At 44.4% G+C, this 23500-nt stretch overlaps 2 protein-coding genes across 4 annotated transcripts in view; both read left to right on the forward strand.

Annotated features, from left to right (window-relative positions):
• hipk3b (homeodomain interacting protein kinase 3b) overlaps positions 1-11729 on the forward strand; it is a 45447-nt gene extending 33718 nt beyond the window's left edge. For 2 of the 3 annotated variants that reach the window (XM_056412325.1, XM_056412326.1), the window contains exons 5-17: positions 206-292; positions 794-978; positions 1061-1220; positions 2579-2702; positions 2802-2914; positions 3143-3267; positions 3566-3733; positions 4024-4344; positions 4439-4585; positions 4687-4940; positions 5298-5349; positions 6224-6357; positions 7160-11729. In XM_056412325.1, the coding sequence (XP_056268300.1) occupies positions 206-292; positions 794-978; positions 1061-1220; positions 2579-2702; positions 2802-2914; positions 3143-3267; positions 3566-3733; positions 4024-4344; positions 4439-4585; positions 4687-4940; positions 5298-5349; positions 6224-6357; positions 7160-7671 (2382 nt within the window). In that variant the 3' untranslated portion in view covers positions 7672-11729. The remainder of the gene's footprint in view (positions 1-205; positions 293-793; positions 979-1060; positions 1221-2578; positions 2703-2801; positions 2915-3142; positions 3268-3565; positions 3734-4023; positions 4345-4438; positions 4586-4686; positions 4941-5297; positions 5350-6223; positions 6358-7159) is intronic. The other variant, XM_056412327.1, reaches the window with a different exon arrangement.
• A 1438-nt stretch (positions 11730-13167) lies between these two features.
• Positions 13168-23500, forward strand: part of kiaa1549lb (KIAA1549-like b) — a 60193-nt gene continuing 49860 nt past the window's right edge. The window contains exon 1 of the mRNA XM_056412700.1: positions 13168-13348. Coding sequence (XP_056268675.1) covers positions 13168-13348 — 181 coding nt within the window. The remainder of the gene's footprint in view (positions 13349-23500) is intronic.

Below are 23500 nucleotides of genomic sequence, written 5' to 3' on the forward strand. Positions count from 1 at the left end.
TCCGCGTGAAGTCAATTAGCAAACCTTTTTCCAGAAGCAAACTCACACATGAGCAAACAGTTGAGATAAAGTCTGATCAAAGATTTAAGCCAAAGTAAATATTATCCTCAGTCTGCTCGTCACCTTGCTTCACGTGGCCAACTGGGCATCAGCTCAGGGTTTGAAGTCATAGAAATAACCACTAAAAAATTGTCTTTTTCTGTAGTCAACAGATGAGCATGAGACGGAGACGGGAATGAAATCAAAGGAAGCCAGGAAGTACATCTTCAGCTGTATGGATGACGTAGCGCACGTACGTTCACCCGCTCGGACCACAATGTACCTTCAGAGGAAGTTCAACATCAAACGTTTAGAGGATCTAGGCTACTCTACCTGAGGAAGTTCACCCACAGCTGGACGAACAGAATACACACATGTCATTGGGAAACGTATCGGAAAGGCTCAGCTTAACTTCCCTTAAGTTAAATGTTAAAAAAAGTGACGGTTCACGTTTCTCTTATGATTCTGTTGACGCACACCACGGGTGGAAATTCCCCAGGCAACCGCCAATAGTCGTTCAGGTCTGTTTGTGTGCAAGTCAGAGATTCTTGAGAATTCATGTTCCTGAGTAAATTGCTTTTCATTCATTGTTCGTCATTCTTAGGAAATCGCCATCGCATCACAACTTGTCTTGATTCACCAAACACAGAACTTAGTGCATTGTAATCGTGCTCCCTGTTCTTCTCACGTGTGACTCTGTGGATGAACGGTTCTTGTGAGCTGTGGCTTCAGCAGTCACTTCTTTGTATTCCAGGTGAACTTGGTGATGAATCTGGAAGGCAGTGACTTTTTGGCGGAGAAGGCCGACCGCCAGGAGTTTGTGAGCCTGCTGAAGAAGATGTTGTTGGTCGATGCGGAGGAGCGGATCACCCCCGCCGAAGCTCTCAGCCACCCCTTTGTGACGATGCAACACCTGCTCGACTTCCCCCATAGTAACCAGTGAGTACCCGTGGCCTCAGATTTTCCGCCATGGTGTCAGTTTGACCGTCTATAACATGAGCTGTGACTCCTTTGTCTGCAGCGTGAAGTCGTGTTTCCACGTTATGGATGTTTGCTGGACTCGTCCAATCGCATATGAGGCGACCAACCGAAATATAGGGCCTTTCATCAGAGCTGTACCCGGAACAGCTGCTGCCGCCGGCAACCACCCATTCAGCAAGATTGCCAGTGTCCACACTCAAGTGAGTTGTTAGAGATGCGTTTGGATCATGATTCGCCATTTCTGTGAACGTGTGCTTGGGGATGTTATTACACGGAGCCACATTCAGCTTTCTATCAGGGAATTAAAACATTTCAACACTCGAAGGTCTCTGAGAGCGCACACCTCTGCCAAAGCCGATCCTCTCCTATTTTTTTACACACCTTTCTTGTTTCCTGAACTGAGAATTGAAGAAAATATGACAATATCCGAATGATTGACTAATCACAGATGGTGTGTGTCACTGCCATGCAATGTGTTGTTCAGTTGATCTGCTCTCGTGAAGACGGATCACCGAGACAATCTCCTCGACTTTATGACGTTCGTGTGTCTCGAGTCGCCCGTCTTGTTGCGTCCTGGCACTGCTGTCATGGCAACGAAATGACGTCATGTTTCCGAGGTTATGGGAACGGTGCAAATTAGCGTTGTTGCTGAGGAAAAAAAGGAGCTGACCCTTTTCTGGTATTGGATCTTTATAATGCCAAACATCTTAAAGTCTATACACGCACACACACACACACGCACACATATACACACACACAAATGCGTGAATCATTTCTGCAGAATAGTAACTGGTAAATCTTTGTTCTTCAGAAGAATTTAACAAGAACATGTGGTAGCTTTTTTTAGTATTACCCTCTGAAAGGCTGCTTTGTTTGTGCCATGTATATGGGGGATGGGCTACATGCAGAAGCTGCAGCAGAACAATATAGGCCTAGTTCTCGTTATTCAATAAATGTAATTATAGCCAGGCACTAGAGCAGTAATGAAGCGGAGGCATATGCTTCGTGTCTCAAAGAGTGAGTTCAACATTGTCTGACGCCCTTTCAGTCATCCAACTGTAAAGGAAATCTAATCTTGGATAGCCCGTATGAATTTGTTCAATTTGAGCAAAGCTATCAAAAGGTTTCCAATCATGGGCAATTTCAATAGATTACAAGCAGCATTTTATAAAAAGAACCTATGAAGATCTATTAAATACTCTGCCTTCGCCTAATTTAATTCTTAAAGCAGCTTATTAGCAAGAAAGTGGGCCTTGAATACTTTTCGTCTCGCACCCTTAACTTCCTCTAGTGAAGATGCGTGTGTGTGTTAGAGGTTACTATGGTCATTTACTACAAGGTGATGCACAGTCAGTCTTTTGATTGATAAGACCGTGTTATCCCTCAAGGGTACTGACTAACCCACTAATCTTTCAGTACCGACAGGTCCCTGGGCTCTGTCCAGCTGGAATACAGACAACTCTTGACTGAGATGTTGCCCTCTACTGGCTTTGTGGAGCTATTGTTGATCATTGTGGTTCAGAAAAGTCCAGTCATGTCCCTTCTTAATTTTTTGTAGGGATTAGCCCCATCAGGCCAATCAGTGATGCACCCTGGGATACCATTGCAGACAGGAAGTGGTCAGTTTGGATGCAGCGATTCATTTCAGCAGGCGCTCATTCTATGTCCCCCAAACATTCAAGGTAGGAGGTGTACATCCTTATTTCACTTGTTTATTATTCTGGGTGGCGATTAATCCCAATATCCCAAAGTCAACTATGTCCTGTCCACTGTCCCCGCAGGAATCCCCACCAACACCGCTAAGCCAGCAGGCTACTCTGTTCGAATGGAGGGCTCCGTGCCTCTGGTGCCTCCCATCCAGCCCATACAAATCCGACCTGGAGTCATCACACAGGTAAGGAATGATGCGAATAAAGCTCAAAGAACATAGGATGAGCTGGAGGCACAGCGTGGCCTCATTAGCGAGTGTAGATCAGGCAAATTCATTTAGTATAAAAGTAAATTGAATGAAAAACAAGACTCATTTACGTGGCTGAATGTTATTACAGTTGAAAGTGTGTCTTTGTTGGCTGATAAAAGCGTCGCATGGATGTGACTGCTTTGCCCCTCTGAACTCCAACAGGCTTGGTCCAACCGGGCACAGCAGATCCTGGTGCCCACTTGGCAGCAGGTGACCTCGGTGCCTCCACCACCAACCTCTCTGGCGTCTGACCCGGTGGCCGGCTCGCAACGATTGGGTGACTGGGGGTAAGCAATTCGTCTGTTCCTGGAGGTTACAGCAGAACATCGGTTTGATGGATTGTCCCTGTCCGTTCTTTATGTTCTATATACTTCAAATATGCCATATTTCCGGTGCTTTAAAAAGCTTGTTCTTTATTACCTATAGTGGTAATGTACACCCTTTGGGAGGGCTGTGCTGCTCTGGTACAGCACGCTCGCTCCCCTGAATAATAATGATCGATGAGTCATACGTGTGACGGAGACTGTTAGTCATGGTGCGAAAGACTTTTGGCTCAAATGGCAATCTTCTGTTTCTTTACTGCAGGAAAGTGCATCCCCATGGTAACCATTACAGTTCCATGATTGCACATTCCCAGCCATTCTTAACCAACCAAATGACCATGTCCACCCACCAGCCAATCAACATAGGCATTGCACATGTGGTGTGGCCACAGCCCGCTGCCAACAAGAGAGCCAAGCCTTGTGTGAACAGGTAAGGCATGCGAGTCCGTTTGTCTGCAACTCGACTGCAAAGGCACACACACTAACAGAGGTTCTTCCATGAGATAGATAGATAGATAGATAGATAGATAGATATATACTTTATTAATCCCCAAGGGGAAATTTGTCGTAGCAGTAGCAGCACCAATAAACTAAACACACAAGAATAAAAAATAAAATATAAAATAAAGAAAACAGGGATGAAAGATATAGAAGTATACAAGTAAAATATAAAATAAAATATATATGTATTTGCTGACGGTGACTTGTTTTCCTCAATAGGGGCAGCAACTACTCCCAAAACACAAACGTCCAAAATATAGCATGCCAGTCCCCAAAGATGGCCATTACAGCAAAGAATGTGCAGCAGGTAGAAGCCAGATTCCCAGAAGGAGGGCGTACTGCTGGAGAGGAGCAGGGAGCCGAGCGTGTCGAGGAGGACGACGACAACTGCTGCAAAGCGGAGCCCGACTCCGGGGAGCGGTCGGCGTCGCAGGAGCAGCGGCAGGCGATGGTGATCTCTGACATAGCGAGCCCGACTGCGAGCGTTATCAGTATCAGCAGCGATGAAGAGGAGAGCGCACCAAGGCACTCGATGGGGGAGTGAGTGCCGACCATCGGGTTCCTTCTGACAATCGTTGTAATTTCTTTAAAAAAAAAGATGTGTCTTATTTACTTTGACTCTCTCTGCACACAGGTGTAAGGGTCGTGCCGATTGCCAGGCGTGTCAGAGCACCGTCAGTATGGAGCGAGTCTGCTCCCTCAGCAGTCCGGACAGCACGCTCAGCACCAGCTCTTCCGCCTCGGCCCAGTCCAGCACGTCGCCCTGCAAACACCCCAACAGGTATCGGCGACGCAATCGATTCAGACACTTGGCCTCCTACAAATGTCGCTCCTGGTTCCGTTGGCCGTAACGTTCCCCTTTCGTCGGCGGCCCTCTCGCAGTATGTCCGACGACGAACAGGAGGGCGGTTGTGACGCGGTGGACGGCTCGCCTGCCCCAGACGCCGCCGGTCACATCGACGGGCCCTTCGCGCAGCAACGCTTCGTCGCCGACCGGAACTGCGAGCCCCGCATTGCGTGCGTTGCCCCGGAGACGGACCCCAGCAAGCCGACCGTTCGCACTGTTGTGGTGCCGCCCATGAGAGTGCACAACAACAACATCTACCCCGCTGTCAGTGACTTGTATGGCAACACAGGTAAACCTGGACATATGATGCGTTGTTAATGCAAAGCCTTTCGGTACGTTACGCATTTAGGTCCGACCTCGAGTTGACCTCAACATGTATATTAGGTGTCGAGCGCAATCTGAAATCCGTGCTTTGTTCCCAAGAGCTGCTGAAAGTGAGCAGGGAACTGCAGCCGGGCTATCGCTAAGCCAAAACGACCACATGAATAAAGCAGATGACGGGACGTCTTTTCTTCTGCACACTCGGTTGCTTTGTGTCTGCAGCACACGCTGATGGCGTTACCCGCTCGGAAGACTTATCTATTGCACGAGTAGGTCATGCTAGCCCAAAGATCCAGTCACACCACTGCTGCTGTCTGCTCCACAGGTCACATGGTCTGGGATTACGCTGTCTTTGTAGACCACAGAGGTTCTCACAGGTGATTATGGGTGACCTGCCCTGAAGTATCCGCTCTGAACTCTGGAGTGGATATTTGTTTGCTGTCGTTGCTCCTCACTCTGGCTCCAGACTGACTCTGAGTGGCCCCTGTACATGTGTCCACGTGCACTTTTTTAAAGCTACATAAGACATGCGTAATTGCCCCACACGGTTTTAATGTCTTGAATAAAATATTTAAACAAAAATTGGATGTCAATCAGAGAACATGAACACATCTGGTTGTCATAAACAAATAAATGCTTGATACAGGATTCTTTCTGGAGTTACGCATGCTGTATGTACGCTTTATTAACAGCTGTGGTCAGCGGGATATTTAAAAGTGGAGGGTTCAACTCTAAATCCTCAGAACAAATCATGCAGAGTCGTATTGCAATTCATGTCAAAGGATGCCCCCTCCCCCCCCCCCCATCCCACAAACTGTTGCAACTAAAGTCTCACATAAAAGGGCACAGTTTGCTATTTTGGTGCTACCAGGTGTATTTATAGCTGGCGGTCTGACCCCACTGTAAGCTCTATGAACGAGCTTAGTTAGCAACTCCTCCCAGATCCCCCCCAAACATCGCTATTTATAATCACCTAGCTCATATTCAGAAGACAGATGTCACTATGTTCAAAGGTTTGGACCTGATCAAACAGCTGAAATCACTGATCCTTTTACAGACGTTGCCATTTTCTGCAGTTGTAATTGAATCCGATCCCTGGTTGCATTTATTGCTTCTTTGTCTTTTGCCTGCCTCTATTTCCACTGTGATGTTGATGGTGGGTCGCCATGCCTGCGTTAATACGTGGTCTCCATCTCCTTTGTGTTTCTCCACCCCTCTCTCTTTTTACGTGACCTCCCACCTCACTCTCAGAGTCTTTGTGCCAGTCCAGAGGGCGAGGCATTCCTGGTCGACATCATCGCCAGTCCACACCCCTCCTCAACAGACAGCAGAAGATCACCCCTGCATTCCAGCCCCGGCAACAGCAGCCTCTGGGCTTTGGGCAGGTGAGCGCATGCAGTCACAGACGCGTATTACACAAACACGTGAGTCAACAACATACGAGGGAAACATTGGAGACTGTTGGCCCCCATTGATCAAGCAGAATATAGAGTATAATCATTGTTATGGCCGAAGAGAGTTTGTGTTTATGAAAGATTGTACAATATATTTAATTGTATATCATGTCATTGTATCCTAAAGGTGCGTTCACACCAAAAGCGACTGAATATCCCATGAAAAGTCAACGTACACGCGTGTGGCTGCGATAGACGTGATATTTTTCCGGGCGACGCGAAAAAATCACGTCGCTTTTGGTGTGAACGCACCTTTCGTCTGGCACGTGAAGCAGCTTACAAACTGTACGTTTGTAAGTGTGTGTTACCACACCGTGTACATTTAAGTGATAAAAAGCACATTGGAATTGCAGCTATTTCCGTTTCATAGCCGAGCAGCAGCCAAGAGCACTTATCATACTGCGACGGGAGCTTTTGTCGCTAACAAATCATCTAAAATGACTCGCAGTTGGCCATTTCATTTCCAACTGTGTTCAAGGTCGAAGGCCTCTCACTGCGATACCGCTAACTTAATGTGTTGCTGCTAAGACAAAGGGAATGAAGATGCTATTGTATTGGTATACACAGAAATTAAGATGAGATGAAAGTCAGGATTGTTGTCGGCTGAATAAAGACACAACATTGACATGGAAAACTGTGGAAACAGCACCACCTAGTGGCTCATTACGATGGTGACTCTTATTGGCCGAGGACTCTCTCTCTCTCTCTCTCTTCTTTCTTCTTTCTTTCTTAGGTGCAGCATTTCGGATCCTGCCACCAGGAATGGAACGGCAACTATTCCCACCGGAGACCACAGGCCTATATTCCTCCCACCATGCATGGGCACACGTTCACCCTGTCCCACAGCAGCCCAAATCACTCTACGGTCCCCCACCCCCACCTTGGGGGCCACCCGCACCCCCAGCCCACCTTACTGTCCTACCCGCCGCCTGGGCCTCTGGTCACGGCTGCACCCGTGGCCCACCTCCTGGCTTCCCCCGTAGCCTCCCGCCCCGTCCTCCAGCCCACCTACAGCATCTCCCACCCGGCAGGCATCGTGCATCAGGTCACAGTGGGCATCAACCCCCGGCTGCTGCCCTCCCCCACCGTGCACCCCCAGGGCCAATTCAAGCCCCTCTATCCCCCGCACTCCTACATTGCCTCGCCCGCCTACGCCAGTTTCCCTCTCAGCCCCACCAAAATAAACCAGTACCCTTACATCTGAGCATGATGGCCCAGGTTCCCTTTATACCACCCGAGGGCTAAGTGAGCGGGGGGGGAAATCTCTCTTCGACCACAAGCAACATGGTTCTCATTTCCACAACCATGGCACAACCACAGAGAAAGCAAGCTATTTTTCTGAATCATGTAGACTTGTGTAATTGAACTTCAAGCTTTAAAAAAAAAAAAAGAAAAGAAAAAGAGTTCCAATGGCGGAGATGATTTGGGCAAAACATTAAGAAGGAAATAATGTGCGAATGATTGAATGAACGAATGAACGAGTCGTGAAACTCACACTTAATGTGTATTTTGCACATTTGATATATCTTTGCATTGGATCTTCTACGAATACTCCTCAAACAGGTAAAATAATTGGGGTGGTGTTGAATAGTTAGACTTTGCACCCCTGATCCCAGCTATTTTTCTATATTGCCTTCTTACGTGTGCAAGACACATCCGTATTTGTAAAGCCATCCCAGTCTCTCTCTAGGTTGACCAGTTGTCCACGGTGTCTGTTGTACTGCGTTGAAAGTATTTGTACCTTTTTCGGTGTCTTTTGGTGTTAGCAATTGTCAAGTCGATTAACCGCGTCCTGTCGGGTTGTTCCTCACGCTGCATGTGGTCTTGCATGAGCAAAAAAAATGTAACCGGAGAGACGCGTAGACGTTGCTCTTATTGCTTGTGTCACAAGACTCGCTGCATTGTATAACTGTCCCCAGCCATAGTGCCTTACATATTTGAGGTTGTTAATGTTACTACTTATATATGACTATATACATGGATATTAATGTACTGGACTGCAGCACTTGAAATTCCAATCGGTCGATGCATCCTATGTGAGTATATATATGCACTCGTGTGTATGTCAATGCATAGCCTGCATGGATGTGATAAGCGGTGCTTATCTTTTTGGAGTCGGTGTGTATATTTCAGTGTGTCGTGAGTTACTTTTCTGTTCTCTCAAGGAGGACAGCATGCTTTGCTGTTGCGAATGCTTACTGTTTCATTACATTTGTTTTCTTTTTTCTCCGTTCTCCCTTTCCCCCGAATGAACTAGTGTACAACGTGCAAGTACTGAGTATTGCTTAATATTTGATAATCACTTTCTATTTAGTGAAACTATTATTACAAACAGTATTTGTACTGTTTGATGAACACTGCAATACAATCTAAATAGTTGTTGATTTTTGTTTTTGTCTTTTTATTTAGAGTGTTTTCACTTTGTTGTTTCCTAGACGTGGTGGGCATGGCTTTGATTAGGTAAGGAAAGAAATGCAAATTAATTCACGGTATGGAATTTTCTAAGCCTGAGCGAACCATGCAGTATTCGATATACACACATATATGGACATATATTATAGAGCTAGACTATTTAGTACAGATGCTTGGTAAGGTGTGAGTTAATTGTGTGCAATTCTCTCATTTATGCATGTGACAAAGTTAACTTTTCCCTTTTACATTATACCATTTGTTAAAGGCTTAAGGTTTATCGCTGTCGACTGCTTATTTTATACATTCCGTCAGGGAGGATATATATATATATATATATATATAAATTATCTGTTCATTTAACTAGTTAAGTGTGTATTTCTTGTCTTTATTTTCAAATGAAGTTGCTTGTGCAGCACCAAAGACTGTAATTCATTTCCTGAGCAAGGTAGCTATTCTGTTTGCTTAGACCGCCGTTATACTGTAGTTGTAGAATGGGGTTAAATTAAGAAAAAAAGAAAAAAATAGTATTTTAAAAAAACAACAAAAAACGGCAGAGGTTTTGTCTCGCTTTTTGGGCAATTAATAAGTCATATCATTTCTTGAATGTATCCTAGATAAGCTGCTACATGATGATTGCCACTTCGATAGCTGTGAAATTAGGGTGATTTTTCTCTTGAGTTTAAACCTAGTGTTGCTATTTTTGTATCGGTCCCTAAAGATCTGAAATAGAAGTGGTTTTGATTTTTGTGTTTTGCGTTCGTATTTGGAGTGTCATTGTAACTACTGTATTGCTGATGATGACCATTAGTTGCATTTGTTGTTTCTCGGGGTGTGTGTTTTTTTGCATCAGTATTTTATCCTTATTAACCTTTTGGGCTCATCGCTGCATATAAATGATGTATCGTCGTAACTTAATTTGTGTATGTTTTCATATTTGATGTTTTGTACACATCTGAAGCTGCAGCTTGCAGGATTGATTTAACTTTGTCATTGTACGCGTACACACGGTATCCTCGCAGTCCTCTGTGTTACTAGAGCACCGCGCGATGCCAGGAGGAGAAAAAAGAAAGAAAACACATTATGTTCATCGAATGGCTTCTGTAATGTCCCCGCCAATTACACGCAAACACCATCGGCACTCACACAGGTGGGGTTACGTGAGGCGTCGATTAGACCGTCTGAAACCAAATCAGCCCGATGTTTCTGTTCCAAAAATAATGTTTTACAACTTGTTTTGCTGTTAAATTGATTTGAACAAATCCGTATTGCGACCGTGTTAAACCGCCCGATGGTATATCTGGCTAGAATATCCGTTTCGCAGTTTGTTGTCGTTAACGGCCTCGTGTTCAGATCGCTCTTGGTCAACGCAGACCTGTGGTCCTTGTTAAGTGTTCCGTAACGAAATGGAGACCGTGTGAGCAGCGCTGCGTTTGTGCCTTGAGCTTCAGAAAGTGAGGATTGGAGATGGCGATTCCTCGCCTCGTCTTGGAACCGCCCGTTACCGTATCGGGGGAGGCAGTCGTTTTAACGGCCACGTGACCAGGAATACATTTCTTTTTCTTCAAATGCCACCAAAGCCCCTGTGATAACACACACACACACACACACACACTCTGATAGATATGACACCATTTTTGGATGGTCACTCTGACTAAACAGTAGATGCAATACGTTCCTTCGGCCACTGCACCCCCAAGTGTTCTTAGATAACCTCCATGCTTCACGTCGCGGTGCACGTACACCTACGTTGCTTCACGCCGTCGGCCCAGAGCGCCGTTTCCACCGCGCTGGTTCAGGCGGGCCGGAGCGCAGTGGACAGCGCTGGCCTTTAGGAATCGGACGGGCCGCGCTTCGAGTTGATTCTGTTCTGGATGGAAATGGCTCCGTCGGTCACGAGTTCAATACTCCACATGTAAGCACTTGCGTTGATGTGGTTGTGCGTCTTTTTGATGGCTTCGTTCTCCCCTGTTTGCGTCGCTGATCGTACTCGCGTGTCATTTTGGGATAGAGAGCTCGTGACAACAAGGCATGAACTTGTCAGATAAGTGCTTGAAGTAGTTCCCCAATAATAAGCATGTGAAATGTAATGTGTGTTTTTGATTCCTCCGAAGGTATTCACCAGCAATGCGCCTGCATAAACTCTCCCGTACGTGTTAGGAAAAGAATGGATGCAAGAGGAAATCGATCTTAAAACCGTTTTGATTTTCCACACGATTGACCCCTTGGGCTTAAGTTCTCTTTTTTCTTTTTGAGGATTCATGTAACGTTGAACAGATAAAAGTCGTTTGTGAAATTACTACAATTTAAAGTTCTGACTTTGGTATCGGAAAACAAATCCTCCGCTGCGGTATTATCCTTGAGAGATGTTAATCCGGGTCTGTTTTGGTCTCCATGTACTACTGTGTTTCTCTGATTTGATTTGATGAGGTTTGATTTCTCAAGTGCTTATTTTTCTGGTAATCTGTCAATTTTAGAGTTAATTCCCACTACAAGTTATGGAATCATCTGTTTAGATTGCGCATCAAAAAGAAATCTGAACTGTTACTGTTTTATAATACCTGTATACTTTTGTGGCTTTTTGTTCTTTCGTTTTTATTTCATTTAGCTTTTTGATTTTGTGCTACACTAGTTTGCCATGTAGCAATTGCACTGTGCAATATTTACAGTATGAGGACTGGGAAAACTAACTATGGATGTGATGTCTCTTTACAGTATGCGATAGTGTTTCCTCTCTAGTTCTCAGTGATTTAGGTGTGACCAAGCCTTCTCTATTTTGTCACATTAAGCGGGTTTTTCCAGGTGACTCTTTTGGTGACTGTCAAAATAAGACTTTATGGTGTATTATTGTTGAGATTCACTTTGCATTAAAAAAAATCTATCGATGCAGCTCTTTTTGACTTTTGGTCTGTTTTCACCGCCATGCTATATTATTAATTCAGGTGCTCTTCTCATATTTAATACAATAACAAATCAAACTGATCATATTGCAACTCATCCACCACATTCTTAATTAAAGCTGGTTGGTAACTCTGGCATATGGGACTCTAGTGGTTTTTAAACTCATACATGACAGGGCCTGCTACTGATGAATACATTTATTCATTTTGTATTGATTTGATTTGAATGTCAGAAACATTTCGGGGTTTAAATATAAATCCCGTAGTTTAAAAATCTCAGAAAATCACCCCAAAATGTTACAATTTAAATTTTACAGATGGCAGCTCTGAACTATAGACCGTGAAAGACTGCAAAACTCACTTTAGTGAAAGGGGAACCAGTGAATATTTGGTATGTTTGTCTAAATACATATTGTGAGGGTTCATTGACTCATTTACTCATTTAGCATGAATGCTTCACAGAAAAAAATATAACATTAATTAATTTCAACTGCAAACTTCATTTGCTGATCACCTCTCAAATGAGTAAGATGGATGAGTTATAGCCTTCAGTGTGCACCAAAAAGACCTTGTTGGTGGTGACTTGTTTTCTACATCGCCTCCAACTCTCATGAGCCCCCTCCGGGCCCCGCAGCGCCGTTTCCGGGTCAGTGCTGCCCTCTGCTGGCGGAAAGGGGGAAGTGGCCTCCACTAGTCCCGCTCTCCACAGTCGCAGGTTCACTACACAAGCAGATGTGCAGGCAGCGGTGCAGCGCGGGACACGTCGCCGGCCTCAGTGGAGGGAGAGACGACTCTAAATTGTCCCTTTTGAAAAACAGGGCCGAGGCCGAATCCGCCGTCTGCGGGAAGACGGAGCTTGTAGCCGGCTTCACGTGGAGCTCTGCCCGGCTCCATTCACCCAGCAGAGGTCGCCCTACAGACCGCTCGCCTCTGCGCTCTCCCGACAATTAACAGCAGAGAGGCTAATTCTCCCAGTTTGGCCAGGGAGGGGGAGGGAGGGGGGGTTGACTGCACATCAAAAAGACTCGGCAGCTTCCTTCTCCTTTTAGATCTGGATAAACGTCCCCCGAGCAAAGCCACATGTCTGTCATCCATCTTGAGCAGGTCTGCGCGAGGCCAGCAGCTGAATGTCAAAGCTTTGGCAAAGTGTGCGCGCCTCCCTGCGCCACTCGCTGATGAGGAGCGGACCGAGCGGACCGAGCGGAGCAGAGCGATAGGGCGGATTTCTAAATTTCCTTCTTTTTTTTTACCACGCCGCTTCTCTCTCCCCACCCACCCCCCTCCCCCTCCTCCCACCCCACACACACAGCCCCTCCAGCCCTGGCCACACGACCGTGGGACCGCTGCGTTCCCCCCCTCCCCCCCGTTCGCGCACGAGGATTGATCCGATGTATTATTTAGGACCGAAACTTCAGCAAGTTGTCCACCGGATATGGCTCCCGGTTTGAAGGGTCACCTCGGAGCCGGCCGAGCGGCGCGAAGGACGGACGCCGGACGGGAAGTGAGGCGCTCGAGCGCGGGGCGGCGAGCCGCAGCGGCGGGGATGCTCGCCCACTGTCTGCTGTCTGCGGGGATGCTGTCGCTTCTTGTCCGGTGCGCTGTGGCCGCAGAGGGTGAGCACACACGCACGCACGCACACACACACACACACGCACGCACGCACGCATACACCGAGCTCTCTGCTGCAACGAAACACATGCCCGATGTGTTGCAGCGTCACAAGCACATTGCGAGTGATGAGTTGGGAGCAGATTGGGTGGGAAATGGTTTCTTTTGTTTTGTAATCTGCACATGTCCTGCTGCTCGGTGCACGAGGCACGCACGCGCTCTGTGGCTGTTTTAGAGAAGCAAAGAAATTGCGTTGGAATATGCGCAGTCGGGGATAACGTCTACCCGGTTATTATCCAGGGTCCCCCCCCACACACACACTGGCCGCTCTGGATGCTCTGGTGTGAGAGGTGGTGCTGATGCTGCGCTGCGGAGCGATTGCTTGTATTTGATGTCACTCTGTTACTAATCTGTTGACCTGAGCCTGCCGTATCAACTCTTTTGTCTCGCTGGTCACAATGCACTACACACACGGACACACACACACACACACGGACAGCTGTTTCTCCTCCAGCAGCTGGGCTCATTATGAGGGTCTTGACCTCAACTTTGCGTCCCACCTGAACTTCACTTCACATTTGTTCTGCATTTCATCGTGGTTGCATTTCCACGAGAGAGGTTATAAACGTTGCTATTCTGTGTAATAAGCTGCAGGGAGCTTTATTCTGGGAGTGGAATGCAGCCACAGGACAGTCGGTGTTTCAGAGCATCTGGGTCAGCACTAATGACACACACACACACACATACACACACACACTCACACTGGAGCCCACTGGAGGTCCGTGTGTGAGAGGCAGATTGGCCAACATAGCTGCCCTTCAACCACGTTGAGAGAAGACAATGAGACTCTGCTTTATTGTCCTTTATGTGACTGGTTACACCGTCTCAGCGCGGACGGCTTTTCAACCTCTTGGACCCGGAACAACACGAGATGTTTCCGTGCAAGTGTGAAGTGTGTGTATCTAACAGTAGTCCCATCACCTCCCTCCAGTCTGCTGATGCACTGCTACAGCAGCAGCGTCTCCCCCCCCCTCCTCCTCCTCCTCCTCCTCCTCCTCCTCCCACCTCCACCTCCCTCTTCTCACAGTCAGCACATCCATTCTTAAACACATGAGCCCAGCAGCAACGGCAGCACCACCTGTGATGTACGTTACATATTTGTGAGAAGGCATAGAAGTACTTCTAGTTGTCTTTTGTGTAGCTGTATTTGTGGCCATTTCGACTGGTTGTCTGAATGTTTACATTCATATGCATGTTTTTCAGTGGTGTTACTGGTTTGAAACACGGAGTGTGTACTTTAAGTCACAATATGTCTCTTTTTTAAATCGGGTAACGTAACGGCTCTCGACTAAGCACACATGGAGATGTTTTTTGAAGTCAATTGTGTATTTATAGTTCAGCTATTATTTTTTATGTAATTTAAAATCTTTGGTTCATGCCAAATCTCCACCTTCCATGGTTCCTTGTGTATCTTTAATGGGATACATTATTCATTGCATTAGGGATGCAGCCATTCCAATGCACTGGATTCGTATTGCCGCAGATACTGACCTTATTAAGTGGATCAAGTATTGATTATGATGCAACTGATGCACATTAATAACTGTTTGTCTGTGACAGTGGGCCATGCAGTGAGTTATATATTTTACATTTGGGGGAAAAAAGAGAGCAGGAGTATTGGATAGATGAAGGGATAAGAATGAACATATATGAGAGGTCTTCTAATATTGACCACATCAAAATATGCCTTTAGTGGGGAAGATTTCATGTCAGGCTGTCCAGTTGATGTCCATCATAATGGATTTAAGGGTGGCCTCAGGCTTGAAACAATTCCACGATAGACAATCCATCAGAAATGATGAATAATACATTACAAAGTTTAAGTGTGCACTACTCCTCCATGTATCTTCACAATGTTATTAAAATACAGTCAGGCATTTACTTTTAATCTCACGTCGGCTGCTCCTGAACTACTAAATACGAGAAAATTGTGTTTATGTGTGTGTGTGTACATTTTTAGTGAATTGAAAACATCCTCAGTTACTGTGAGCTGGTAATATCCTGACTCACTGCTTCCTCCCCTTAACCCTTTGACCGAATCAATATTACACCCTCCCCCCGCTTTAGGATTAATTTGACCCCATTCAATGTTTAATGTCGGTGTTCTTTCGGGAGTCAACAAACAAACATAAAGTGCCTCACACTTAAACTTGGAAAACAATCTTAATTCTAATAATTTTCTGGAGGTTTTAATTGCTGGCGTCAAATTGAACCCAAAGGGTAAAATATGTTAGTAAATATAAAGGTAACAGGAGGGTGAAACATTGAATCGGGTCAAAATGACCCAAAGGCAACACAAGGGTTAATGCGTGAAACCAGTACAACATGTCGTTACTATGGGAACGACAATTTTTCGTCCAACAAAATAAACATTTCCCGCCATTAGACCCTTTGACGGCCAGTAAGGTGCAGCGCGGGGTGCAGCGCGGGGTGTCCTGAGTAATGTGGATGGACAGATGAGGCTTTGTGATGCAGTCGGATTGATCTTGAACGCACTCGCAGGATTTCTCGCCTTGTTTATGGTTTTCTTATGAACGCGCGAGGACACGCAGCGGAGCGATCAGGCAAAAGGCCGCCGGTCCCTCCACAACCACATCGCGTTGGAGTCAGCTGTGTTTACTGCGACGACCACACAGCCCATCCATTGCTTATGAATGCCGACAGCTCGGTTTCAAGGGGTTAACCTCGCAGACCTCTTGCTGTATGAGATGCAATCCCTGAGCTGTTGCCAGTCATCACCTTCTGCTAAAAAATTCATTGGAAAGAGACGTGACGGGAAGATTCAAAGTAGATTTGTGTGGTTCTTTTCTCCATAGAATGACTGGTAACAATTGAACGCATCACACTGTTCTCTGTGGCTTATTCCCCCGGTTCTTGTTTTGTGTGGTTCAGTATCTTGCTGTTTATAAATTAAAAGGCTGTCACAATGTTTAATGTTAAAATGACTTCCAGAAAGTGGGCTTAAAAACAACAACGATGACTCTCCATTGGTCTGATGACCTGTCGGAGTTCTCAGGAGCAAAGAGAGGACACGGGTTCCCTTTTTATTTCCCTCGTTTCACCTCATTGCAGTGATTTAATGGACAGAAGTTCATAATGTTGTGGGTAAAGCATGTTAAGATGTATGGATGTGTGTGTGTGTGTGTGTGTGTGTGCACAATCAAGATAGATGATGTTGATTCAGCTGAGTCTTTCACTTTTCATTTGTATTCAGCTGTGGCGCAAACATTTGTCTTTGTAAACAAACATTGAAATATCAAATAGAAAAGTAAAGTTACAAAAGAGAATTATTTATATTCCACTCACAGACATCCAGCTGTTTTCTTTTGTATGTTAGGCTCATGTTTTGACAGGGAAACCGTGTGAGTTCTAATCAACATTATATTATATATCAATAGATATGTTAGTATTGGCCGAGGAAAAAGAACATTCGTAGAAATCCATCTCAACTCACAGGACTATTTTGTGTCAGATCTCGTCGAAAGTCAAAAGGTTTGCAGTGTTTTCTCCATCAAAGCAGGAAGCACGAATAAAACACACAATGAAATGACAGCACTGAACTATAGGAGGGATAATGCTAGGCAGATGGTCCAAAATACTAATTAGAAGCCTGTTTGGCAATCAGGGAATTGTGTGTGTGTGTGTGTGTGTGTGTGTGTGTGTGTTTCCCTCCAGTATCTCTCTGTACCTTTGCGTCTCTCCCTCTGTGTTTAGGCTGTTTGCTGCAGGTTGATGGCAGACAAAGACTTGGCTCTGCTGCTACTTGAGAAGGGAAAGACGCAAATTATGGGCACACACTGGATAATACACCACACTGCTCACACAAGGCCATCATTCATCACGCCACGGCACACGGCACCAAAAGGCCTGATTCACTGTGCGATTTAAGAGTGACTCCATCTCTTTGAATGAATACATAACACATTTTGCGTCTACTGAATTCTCTTAAAAAGGCCGGACCGAAGTAACCAATACATAAAGGCAGTAATTGGAAGATTGCTATCTATCTGTTTGAAAGTGTAAATCCACTCAAATAAAACTATATCAAAACGCAAACCCAATAACCAACCTTAGAATACATCGGGATCAGTGCCGGTGGCCTTAAGGGACTTCCCTCCCGAGAACATTATTCAGTACAGTTATGGGACTAGCTCTATTTACGGTTTAATTTGTGCAAAGACATACAACAACAGAAAGGAACAGAAGGACACAACTGGGACATTTTGTGAAAAGCATTGTCTTCAACTCCAGGCTGATTATATGTGTGTTCAGGTGGAAGGTGGGCATAGCTACACTGGATGTCACCAGACTTCATGTAGCAGTAAGGTTGATAAAGGCGTTATGTGTCTCATCTTAAGGGTCAGGTAATGCTCAAACAGGGGTGTGTAGCACATATACAAGTTATTTAACATGGTATTTAAAGTGTAATTTATAAGACATGGTTCTTTAGCCTCTGGGGCTTGACTCTGGTGGTTTTTGTTGTGTTTGTCTGTAACTTTGAGTGATTTTTTTTGTTTGTTGGGCAAAGTGAAAGATCCATCCATCCATTCTCAGCCGCTTAATCCGGGGTCGGGTCGCGGAGGCAGGCTGACCCAGACTTCCCTCTCACCCGTAACACTTCCCAGCTCATTCTGGGGGTTCCCGAGGCGTTCCCGGCCAGCTGGGAGGTATCATCCCTCCAGCGTTTCTTGGGTCTTCCCCCGGGGTCTCCTCCCAGTTGGACAGGCCTGGAAAACCTCTAAAGTGAAAGATGTGCATGTTTTAAATTAAAGAAAATGTTTACGAGTCGTGGATGAGGATCAGACCAGGAATTAGGTATATGGTAACAGAGAGAGACATTGTATCATATTTAGTTTTTGTTTACTAATGTTATAAATGTAAATGCTAAGTGTAATGTAGCTGTAGGCTTTGCATTTTCCCGCCGATGCCTCTGTGGACTGTTGATCCCTTTGAACCGCTGGAGGAGGGACTGTGAGATCACTGATACAAACTCATTTATTACACTGACCCTCCAAATTGTTACTTGCTTAGTTAGCAGCAATGTGTGTGAGGCAGAGGGGTCTGTAGTGTATATAATGTCTCTGAAACATCAGTGTTCCACCAATAGTTCGTTGAGAAGCCTCTGATTTTAAATCCGAGTGACATCACAGATTCAGGGACTCGCTCTGTGATTTCTAGCTTCAGTGAGGCAAGTTTAGAGTTGAGGAAAAGATGACAGCGTCAGTGAAGCATCAAGAGTACTGAGGAGGGCGAAGCTGAACTCTGAGAGCATTAAAGGAAATCATCAACAGTTCTAGAAGCCTATCTTATTAATCATAAGCAATGTGTGTGCAGGCGCGGTCAAAAGCGATAGCACTGACAGCATGATAACGTTTAAAATGGTGCAAGAGTTTACACGACTGCAAGCTGGTTTTACCTGCAAAGATTTAACTTTTTTGATTCAATCTTGATGAGCAGCAACGTTTGGCCTCGTTGCGGGAGAGATTTAAGTTGCATACTAATGAATTGGAAGTTGGGGGCTTAGTTGGAGGCAGTTCATTATCCTGGCAAACTCGACTCTAAATTTCAAACGTAAATGTGGGTTTGTAAAGTTTAGTCTAGATTTGCATGTCGGCAAAATTGTGTACCAGTGCCACAAAAGCTAAATCATCAGTAAACATGTTCTGGAAAACTCCTGGAAAATGGTCTCTAGAAGAAAGGTGCTAACTCTGTTTTGTAGATTACAACCTCTAAAATCATGATATTTTTAATCGAGATATTTCCAACGTATTATATTTTCCTTACATTACAGTTTCTTTACAAGTGAGGTGTGTCTTATTAATGTCTACAAACAGCATTTGTCTCTATACACTACAGCTACATATGTGGCTGGGAAAAAAACTAAAACACGTTAGCTAAAATAAGCTGTCAGAGGTTGTACGTTTTTATCTGCAGCAACTTCTCACACATTTCATGTAGTCATCTGAGACAATGATAAGATAGAAAATACCAATGAATGGTACATTGTTAGTCTGTGAACCCTTTTTTCAGCGTGAGAATTCTGACCAAATCTAGCAGAGCATTTTTGATATTGTCATGTAAATGAGTATGCCCCTCTTTTGTGGGCTCTAATTGGATTGTATAGAAGTTGGTAATAACCGGGAAATAATTCATTATCCATTGACCTTCAAGAGTTAGTGTGTAACATGTCAAAAGTGTTTTCTTCTGAGTAAATGCGTAACAGTGTAACTGTTCATTGCACTCACCGTTGATTTTATCATCACACGTTAAATGCAATATTACATGCAATGTCCCGCCATATACTTATTCCCAGTTATTAATATCAGATAAATGTTCAAATTGTAAAATTAGTTTTCAGAATGTATTCATAACAACCACAAATATCAGTCTGGGACAACTCATTCAGCAGTGACCCCATGTAGTGTCCCCCAAGGCAGAGAGAGGTAGTCTGTAGTGTATATAATGTCTCTGAAACATCAGTGTTCCACCAATAGTACGTAAAGAAACCTCTGATTTTAAATCCGAGGGACATCACAGATTCAGGGACTCGCTCTGTGATTTCCATGAGTCTGTGTGCACTCAGGTTAGAGTCCCCACCGGGCTAGAAGTACAAGAACACACACACACTCTTAGTAATGCACTTACTTTTCAGCAAATTTATAAATCCATACCATGAAGCATTTGGAGGATTTATGACCTTTAATGCGCTGAAGTCACCCCTCTTAGAATAAGACATGCTGTACCCCACAGGCTAATTCATTACTGGGATAATCCAAGTTATCTGTCCTCAGAGACGGTCCCTGCAAGGGCAAATTCATGTGTTTGTTTGTAGAATTTGTGTCACAACATGTCACTTTCATCACTTTATAGAGAGAGGGAGAATTACTTTTGTTGCAATATTCAACATTTGAAGATAATTGCGGCATGAATATAGTGGACGTTCAATTTGTCTAATAACTTCTGGACCACATTTTCCCATGTTGTCGTGTCTAAGTGACTATTAGGGACACCATTTTTTAAATTATTGGTCGAGTATTAAGGGAGTACATTGCAGAAGGCAGCCGCCATCTCTCAATAAGATCCCATTTCAAAAACAGTTGTACCGATTAGTCACATAATTGGGGAAATAGGGTCCAGGTAAAAAAATACCAGTTACCTTTTAACATAAATTGTAATGTGTCAATATATTTGAAGCTGAAATACAGTATGGCACAACACATGAGTTATTGCACAGGAGCCTATAGAGCGTATTCACTCACGTGACCACAACAACCTTTGGCGGCCATGTTGGGGTCCATGCACGGCATTGTTTTGCTTTATTTTATGCCGCTCTTCTTTAGAAATGACCATTATATCCTGAAGGAGACACAATTGAAGTTCAAAACGGTGTGCCTTGTGATTATGGTGCTGTGCCTCACTGTTAGATGTGAGACTAATGATTCAGAATATAGGTTTATCAACTCAACAAGACAGGCTATTACTTCAACTTGTCATGCATCTACTTCGGCTTCACTCGGCGTCTGAGCGTTAGGACTGTTCTCATGTGTTTCTGTTGATACATCGGGTTGTGGGCACGTTTCCATTGACACATTCGTCAATAATCTCTTTTTGCTTTTTTCGCCGAGCGAAAATCAATGTCTTTCACTTGCGCAAAAGGAACTGTGGATGGAAACTTGGGAGGAAGCCATGAACATGGCAACTCCGTCGGGCGATGTCTGCCTTTACTCTGTGATTCATGTTAAGGTAAAATAAAACACTGGCTCCATGGGAACAGCATCAGCACGGCCACAAAACAGGCACTGCTGGTCCTGAAGGAGCTGGAAGCGGCTTCATCCAGACACTCGTCCTGGAGGCGGAGCTATGCGACTACGGATCATATATGAACCCAGACACGGGGCGCTTTATGTTCTGACTTTTGTGGTATTTCCACAGCAAGTATAACGCAGAAATAGTTGTTGATGTCCCATGGTTGATAGCGGAAATGAAAACTGTTTTACAGGAATGTGACCGGGCTCTGTGCTGGTAACTATGGGGAACTAGCGAATTAACCACATAAAGTGTTGAGCAAGTAAAATCAGGTAAAAAAGCATTGCGAATATTCAATTCCATCCGCTGAAATCTTTCTTTGGTAATGCAGAAGGACATGAGTTGGCTGGGCTCTCGCATAATCAAACAGCGGACACGATAGCCAGGTCAACTTCTTCTGACATTTCATAAGTGGACCCCAAGATGGCGCGATTGAGATGCTGACGTCACGTGAATACGCTCTCTAGAAATCCATAATGAAATTACAAAATGCAAACCAAATTCAAAATCTTTCTGCAGCGACTGTGTGCGTTTCTGGCTCAGTGGCACTATGAGCCCCGTGAAGGTCGAGAGCGAGTCCGTAGGATTGGATTACGGCGCCTCATGGTCGTATACATACATCTCATTAATGATATTACCTAGGAGACGGGCCTTTCCTTGACAGTGGACAACACTTCATGGAGTCATGGATGGCACCCATTAAGTCGTGTGTGCTTAACTTTGTCATAGCAGGAATTTAACTTGCAAGAATGACAGAATATCCAATTAAAGAAGTGAATCTGGACAGAGGACAAAGTATGGAGCGTAGGGTCGAGACGAACAGGCACACTCTTTGGCGTAAGAGGTAGATTCAAACTAATGGAAGAAAACTTTGCATCTTTCACTCATCAATAAATTAAGAATAACGTTGTTATTTAAATGTTATCTTATAAAGATTACTCTTACGAGATCACAAGTGGTATTGAAATAAATTGCACACAAAACAAACAAAAAGTAAGAGGGGGGCAGAGAGAAAATGTTACATACATATTATTTAAACTTGTAAATTCCATCTTTGTGCACATATACATGCCAATAAAGCTGATTCTGATAGTTATTTCCATTTCATCTGTCAGTTTTCAGAAAAGAAATGTAAAAAAATGCATCTCACCTTTTTATGCATACAGTTTAATTCATATAATACATCAGACAAATGTCCCCATTGTGATGTGTGCTGATCTATCCTATTTGTCATTCTGAGAGAAGCGTGCTCAGAGGAGGCTTCCTTTCCTTTTTGTGTAAACCATTCCTGAGAAGATGGTTCCCGTGGGGGCGTCCATCCTCTTAATAGTACCTGTCTCCTTGCCCGTTAAACTTGTCGAGAATAAATCTGCAGCTCAATAACTCAGTCAGCTGCAGTGAGTGGATATTCAATAAAAATTGAAAATGAGGTAATCATATATATTTTTTAATTTTCTGCCAAAGAAAACGTGAAGTCATTCTATACTTTTACTTTTCCAAATGTTTGCGTTATTTGTCCCCCCACATCTAGACTGTTACCTTGAAGTAAACACTTAGTTTGTATTTTGAAAAAAAGTCTTCGGCTCTCGGCAATAAACACTTTCAGTGTTGTCTCTGACAGCTGCATTTTCTGACAGTGAAGAAAAAAACCATTACATAATATATTGAATTTCTCAAAGGTACATGTGAACTTTGAGACTCAGTCCAAGTGTTGACATGGAGTTCTGCTTAACCTCACACAACCTGCAGAGCGCAGAGTCTTAGCTGTCCATGTCTTAGCTTTAGGGAAGTTATCTCTCACAAGATTGACATTTTCCACCTGCAACAACGATTTTCAGTCCTTTTAAATCCTCACACAAAAAGGGAGGACTCCATTCTCAACCCCTGACTTCAAAAGAAGTGGAGCTTTGACGGTATGTTTTGGGGGGAGGCCTCCTGATAAGCACTAGTCTGAATCAAGATATGTACTTCTACTTCCTCAGAGCCTTTTAAAAGAGAATGTGCAGCCCAATGACGCTCTTGTGCGTGGTCCGTTTTACCAGTTTGAATTGGCTGCTTTGTTGTGGAAACGATTTCAACCACCCCCCCCCATCTAAAAAATCTGAGCAAATTCAAAATATACAATATACCCACAATAAATCATGGAGACTTCTCACTGCTATGTTGGCTTAGCAGTAATGTAGTATTTGTAGCAAGTAAAAACAATGGAATGGCCTTTGCAACTTATCAATTCATGTATAGTTACTCGCATATTACTAAATACCGGCACACGAGACTCAATAAAAACATGG

This window comes from Pseudoliparis swirei, chromosome 4 (genome assembly GCF_029220125.1).
Source record: "Pseudoliparis swirei isolate HS2019 ecotype Mariana Trench chromosome 4, NWPU_hadal_v1, whole genome shotgun sequence".
NCBI lineage: Eukaryota > Metazoa > Chordata > Actinopteri > Perciformes > Liparidae > Pseudoliparis > Pseudoliparis swirei.